Raw genomic sequence first — 6,980 nt, 5'->3', positions numbered from 1 at the left:
CAAAGAGTTTACCCTCCAAAGCTGGCATTCCCCCCCGGGGGTGGGGGGCTGATCTCTGTATTTTGGCAATCAGTTATAATCCTGGGAGATCTCCAGGCCCCACCTGGAGGCTGGCAACCCTGTTAGGCATCAGTTTTGCTCCGCTGTGTCACTGGGGGGGGGGGGGATAATCAGTGTCTTTAAGTACCAGGGGAAATGTGGCAAACTGGAGTTCTGTTGCTTGAGATTTTAGGTGGTTGGGGGGGGGTGAAGAGCCTTAATTTGGTCTGTAAGTGAAAAAGGTCCTTGTGTGTGTGTGGGGGGGGGTAACTCCTGCGTGAATGGGAATCAACTGCAGCCCCATCCTAAGACCCTAAGACGCAGTGGCAGTGTGGCCGGGGCTGCTAGTGGGTATCCAAGGCCCCCCAGCAGAGGAGAGGGGATTTAAAAGAAAAAGAAAAAAGAAATCAGTTGCCAAGGTGGTGTTCATGGAAACACCACCAGTGCCCATTGAGTCCACAGCACAAGGCAACTCCACCGTGACAGGCAGAGAGCCATGCCCCCCCCCCCATCAGCCTGCCCACCTCCAGAAGGCCAGGGCACCTGGAAACACATCACACATCAAAGGGCACCTGGAAACGCATCACCGTGAGGATCCTGGCCTCACCGACAGGACCCCTCTTGTAGGAACATCAGAAGAGCCCTCCTGAAGAGCCCTCCTGTCTCCCACAGTGGCCAAGCCAGTTCCTCTGGACGGCCAACAACAGGGCAAAGAGGTCTTCCCCGGAGGTTTCCTCCTTGCTCTGGGATTCAGAGGCTTAGTGCCTCTGAATGTGGAGATTCCCCTCAGTCACCATGGCTAGACTTATCCTCCATGAGTTTGTCTAGTCCCCTTTGAAAGCTGTTTGTTCCTGTGGCCATGACTACATCCTCTGGAAGCAGACTCCACATTTTAAACACTCTCTGTGTACAGATGTATTTCTTTTACTTTTTCCTGAATCTGCTGCCCATCAGCTTCATTGGATGCCCCCAAGTTCTAATATTTTGGGAGAGGGAGAAAAATTTCTCTTTGCCCACCCTCTGTTGCGGCAGGACATCCCTCTGCAGAAGCCGTGCTGATTTGTCGTCAGCAGGCTTTGTCCTTCGATGTAAGTAAGACACAGGCAACGCTCCCTCTAAGCTGTGGAGTCTTGTGAGCAAAAATCCTACTTTGTGAGCTACTGGCATTAAAGTTGTGAGCGAGCAGTTTGGCTCCTGCACAAATTAATTTGCTCTGGAGCCAGCCTTCCTGAGCTAAGACAAAAATGTGTGAGCTGGACGCTACAACACTGTGAGCTAGCTCACACTAACTCAGTTTAGCGGGAACACTGGACACAGGGAGGGGGAAACAAACTTGACCCGATACCTGGAATTAAGAACCACAAGAGTAAGAAAGAAGCCTGATAAAGGGCCAGTATTAAAAACCTGGTGTAAAAACCAGAAAATACCTATGTGACTATCACAGTTGGAGTGTCCCCAACAAACTGCAGTCTGCCTAACCATTGCTGATACTGTTTTTGATTACAGGTTCTACTAATATGCCTGGGACAGACGTTAGGCCGACTGGCCTGTAATTTCCTGGCTCCCCTCTGGATCCCTTTTAAAAACTGACGTAACATTTTCTACCCTCCAGTCTTGTTGGACAGCAGCTGAATTTTGTAAGGGGTTACATCTACATGCTAATTCTTAAGAACTCTTGGGTGGGTGCCTTCAGAACTTTGAGACTCGTCCTGCCCGAGGAAATGCAGCGCTGGGTCAGAGGATGCGGGCCGGAGACCAGTTCCCAGGCGGTGTCCCTGGCCGAGGGCTTCCTCCTGAGTCGGGCAGAGGACAAGCGGCAGGCAGAGCAGGTGAGGGAGCTTCATGCCGTCCGTTCAAGCTGTGACCTTTGACCTTAGCCTAAGGCCCCCCTGCCCGATATGTGTCCCTCCAGACACTTCACCAGGGCTGATAGAAACCCCCAACCCTGATTCTTGCCGCTGTGTTTGAGGCAGCTGTGTCGCTCGATGCAGGGGTGAGGATGGGCAGGGGCAAGATCCGTCTCCTTGGTCTTTCACATTCCTCCTCTTACCTGTTTCCCCCCCTGCAGTTTCAGATGTGGGGGCCGTCTGTGAAGATGGAAGTGAGGTTCTCTGAGGAGGAAGGGTCTCCTTGGGAGGAGGAGCAGAAGGCGCAGGCCCAGGAGCATTCCCAAGATGCCCTCTCTCGTGGTAAGGGTGCCTTGTACCCAGGTTTGGGCACATGGGGAATTTGTTAGATAGAAGGTTCAGGACAGGAGAAAAAAGAAATATTTATGCAGATCCCACAGAGTGGACTGCTGAGACGTAGTGCCATAAGATGTAATGGTGGCCACTCACTTGAGGGGGGAATTATACAGACTCACGGAGGGCAATTCCCTTCTTCTTCTTCTTTTTTTATGCTTTATTTATAAGTTTTTCAAAAAAAATACAATAGAAAATAAGACAGATCTTGTACAACAAGATAAAAGATTTTTGGAGTCATAGATAAGAATTACGATAATTCTTATCTATCCAAGTGTAAAAAATTTTCCATCTACATTTAAACAGTGTTTTATCTCTTCCCTATAGCATTGTAGATAGTTTGTCCATTTCTACCGCCTCTAATACTTTGTGGATTAATTCCTTCTTAGAGGGTATTCCCTCTTGTTTCCAGTATTTGGCAAACAGAATGTGTGCTGCTCTGATTATATATGTGATAACATATTTCTCTTCTACTCTATATTGATCAGGTAGCATATTTAATAAAAAGAGTTCTGGGGATAAAGGTAAATCCATCTTTAAAATTTCTGAAATAAGTTTATGTACCTTAAACCAGTAACGCTGTGTTACACTGCACCCCCACCAATTGTGATAGAACGTGCCCACGTTATTTTTACATTTCCAGCAATTTTTTGAAAGGTTTGGATAGCATTTCGCCAATTTATCTGGCGACCAATGCCACCTATGGAACATTTTATACACATTTTCCTTGTAAGGAATTGATCTGAAATATTTCACAGATTTCCATATTTTGGACCAAGTGTCTATTTCACTTCTCATAGGAACACAGGAGAATACAAGAGAGGCCATGTTGGATCAGGCACTAACTTCAAAAAAGAAATCCAAAGACACAAGGAAACTATTTCATGTGAGACCTCCTGGGATCCAGCCTTGTGTCAAATGGAGATGCACACGAGTCGAATGATGTTGCTCTTGTGTGCCTAGAAATAAACAATGCGAAAAAACTTTTCTAATATTAACTTGTGCCACAATGTAAAATAAACTCACCTTAAAGGTAAAGGTACCCTTGCTCGAAAGCTAGTCAAATCCGACTCTAGGGTTGTGGTGCTCATCTCCGTTTCAAAGCCGAAGAGCCAGCACTGTCCGAAGATGTTTCCGTGGTCATGTGGCCGGCATGACTAAACACCAAGGCGCATGGAACGCTGTTCCCTTCCCACTGAAGTGTTCCCTATTTATCTACTTGCAATTTCTTGCTTTCGAACTGCTAGGTTGGCAGGAAAACTCACTTTAGCAGAGTAAAATTCAATATAAAGAAAATACCTTCCAATTTTGGTCAGCTCTGAATGCCTCCTGTCTTGAAAGCTATGGGGTGGCTATGGGGCAGCTGCGTCTTGATGGCCCTCTCCACCCCCACACCATATGGGGAGCAAACGAGAGAGAAGAGCGGGATTTCAAGCGGAGGCTTTGTGCTCCCTTCATGCGCTGCGGGTGGTCTTGTGTCAGTTTGGAAAGTGTTTGTGGATTCTCACCTTCCGTGTCTCCAGCATCAGGACCACATCCTGCAATCCTATCTTTGTGGCTTTCTCTGCCCCGTAGCTTTTGTTCTTATGTTCTTTAGGAAGGGTATTGAAAACAAATCAGCCAATATCATAATGCCCCTATATAAATCAATGGTGTGACCTCATTTGGAATACTGTGTACAGTCCTGGTCACCACACCTTAAAAAGGATATTATAGCTTTGGAAAAAGTGCAGAAAAGGGCAACTAGAATGATAAAAGGGTTGGAACACTTTCCCTATGAGGAAAGGTTAAGGCGCTTAGGGCTCTTTAGCTTGGAGAAAAGACGACTGAGGGGTGACATGATCGAGGTTTATAAGATTAATAGGAAACAGGGATGTTGTGGAAATAAATACAACGAGCTCTAGAAAGAGGCTCTGGGCGGATGCCACTGCCTTGGACGCTCAGTGTCAATTTGCTGTGGCAACCTCAGCAGGGTATAATGACAGTGAGTCCACCATTTTCTCTAGAGTAACTGATCTCTGCTACCTAAAGAACAGTTGTAATTCTGAGTGATCTCCAGCCCTCACCTGGAGACTGGCAACAATGGTTCCCCAGAAGGGAATGGTTGGTTTGGAGGGTGAAGTCTATGGCTTTGTATGTGTCCAAGGTCCCACGCCTCCTGAAACCTCGCCTTCTCCAGGCTCCACTCCTCAAATCTCCATGAATTTCCCACCTGGAGTTGGCAACCCTATCTCCTTCCCAGTCAAACATCAACCTACCTTTATCTGCCCCTCTGACTTCAGCATTCCATCTCCTCCCCCTCCCTTCTGGAGAGGAGTCGTAATTCTGAGTGATCTCCAGCCCCTACCTGGAGACTGGCAACAATGGTTCCCCAGAAGGGAATGGTTGGTTTGGAGTGTGAAGTTTATGGCTTTGTACTTGTCTGAGGTCCCACACCTCCTGAAACCTCACCCTCATATCTCCAGGAATTTCCCACCTGGAGTTGGCAACCCTATCTCCTTCCCAACCAACAATCAACCTACTTTTATTTCCCCTTCACTCTTCAGCTTTCCACCCCCCCACACACACCCCACTCTCCCGTGCTCTGAAGCCCTGACTGCTATGTCACATTGGCTCTCATATGGGGGCCATCTCAGCAGAATATAAGGATACAGAGCCCACCATTTTCTCCAGGGGAACTGATCTCTGCCTTCTGGAAAGCAGTTGTAATTCTGAGTGATCTCTAGCCCTCACCTGGAGATTGGACACATTTTACCTCAGAACAGAATGTTAGAGGCAAAAGCCAATCAAGTAGCATATGCAAACGACCTCTGTGTTCTGAGGCAAAGGCCAATGAGGCTGCATATGCAAATAACCTATGTGTTCTGACTGGCTATTGGGGGAGGAGAGGAACAGCAAACTATTTAGAATGTTGGAGGCGAGACTCAAGCAATGCAGCCAGTGGATAGGGACAGATTCTGAGAGGCGCACCAGGGTGCCAACCAATTCCGAAGCGTGTGGAATGTTCTAGAGAAGTGCCACCACCGGCTTTTATATATAAGGGAGATGCATGGGATATAACAGGTAGAGAAAGAGGTACGTTTCTCCCTTTCTCACAATACAAGAACTCATGGGCACTCCATTAAATTGCTGAGCGGTCAGGTTAGAACAGATAAAAGGAAGTAATTCTTCACCCAAAGAGTTATTAACACTTGGAATTCACTGCCACAGGAGGTGGCGGCGGCTACAAGCATGGATGGCTTCAAAAGGGAATTAGATAAGCATATGGAGCAGAGCCACTAGATAGGGACTCTGGGGCAGGTTATGCTCTGTATTCTTGGTGCTGGGGGGGGGGCAACAGTGGGAGGGCTTCTAGTGTCCTGGCCCCACTGCTGGAACTCCTGATGGCACTGGTATTTTTGGCCACTGTGTGACACAGAGTGTTGGACTGGATGGGCCATTGGCCTGATCCAACATTGGCTTCTCTTATGTTTTTATGTAGCCGCCACTACTTCCTGTGGGATTGAATTCCACGTGTTAACTAAAATATTCCTGTCTCACACCCTGACCTGGACAGCCCAGACAAGCCAGATCCCGGAAGCTAAGCAGGGTCAACTCTGGCAAGTACTTGGATGGGAGACCTCCTTGAGATACCAGAGGTGGTATGTGGGGGCAGGCTTTATTCAGTCACCTCTCTGTATACCTTCCAGGCCCCCAGTAGGAGTCAGTGACCAGAGGTCACCATGACTTCCAGGTGCACACACACACTAGTTATTAAGAATACCAAAAATACCAAAAACTCCTATCTCACCCAACTTCTGTTAGAGGGACTCAAGGCGGCACACAAAATAAAAGTTGAGCACTTATTATTCATTTAGGAATTATTATCTATTTAGGATGCATTCTGGCTGCTCTGTCAAGACCTAAACCACGGTGTGGGCAGAGGGGCCTTAGCATCTCAAACACTGGTATTAAATACCTTTCAAATACAAATTAGCTGGGACTTCCGGTTTATGGCGATACGCTGGTGGATGCATCTCCCGGCCCTCCCGGGGATGTGATCTGCGCACCAGCAAAAAGGAAGGGGAGCGCCGGGTTGCTAATCTTTCGCCAGCGCGATGCTGAGGAATTGAGGCGCTCCTCCGCCCCGACGGTCCTGCCGCTGAGTGTCCGTATGGATCTAGAGCCACTGACCAGGACAAGCGTCAGAGATCGAGCGTTTTGAACATGTGCCGAGCGAGGTCGTATGACCAACAATGAACTGTGAGTCGGGTTAAAGCGAAAAAAGAATTTAAAAAGAAAGCTACCCCCTGGGAATGGCGAAAAAAGCGAGCGCGAGAGGGGCCCCTCCCATACGCATGAACTAAACAACGAAATACTAAGGGGGGAGTGGAAGAAAAAGCATTGAAATCTGTTTTGAGAGACTTGTGCAGATAAGCGTGTGGGCGTATTTCAGAGACTTTAGCAAGTTTTCATAAAAGTAAACAACCCATAAAGATGGCGGGGAAGAGGGCAGAGAAAGACAAACCAAGAAAAGTGAAACCAGCCAGAATCTTGAGCCCTCGACCGGAAGAGACCACCGAGTTCTCCAAAATGTTGGCAGAGTCCTTGCGCCCTCTGCTGGACCAGATGACTAACATAGAACAACAGCTGATGAATCTAAATCAGAATCTTGCAACTCAGCAGCTCCAACTGACTGAGAGTTTAAAAATAACAGAGCAA

General features: G+C 47.8%; 1 protein-coding gene across 1 annotated transcript in view; it reads left to right on the top strand.

Moving 5' to 3' along the window:
- Positions 1–1,760: 1,760 nt before the first annotated feature.
- The window catches only part of LOC107118650 (zinc finger protein 14-like), a 13,295-nt gene continuing 8,075 nt past the window's right edge, over positions 1,761–6,980 (top strand). The window contains exons 1-2 of the mRNA XM_015421011.1: positions 1,761–1,868; positions 2,108–2,140. Coding sequence (XP_015276497.1) covers positions 1,761–1,868; positions 2,108–2,140 — 141 coding nt within the window. The remainder of the gene's footprint in view (positions 1,869–2,107; positions 2,141–6,980) is intronic.

Source organism: Gekko japonicus, unplaced genomic scaffold (assembly GCF_001447785.1).
Source record: "Gekko japonicus isolate JY-2015 unplaced genomic scaffold, Gekko_japonicus_V1.1 scaffold3881, whole genome shotgun sequence".
NCBI lineage: Eukaryota > Metazoa > Chordata > Lepidosauria > Squamata > Gekkonidae > Gekko > Gekko japonicus.
The sequence above is the reverse complement of the archived record's forward strand: the minus strand, read 5'-3'. Positions and strand labels throughout refer to the sequence as shown.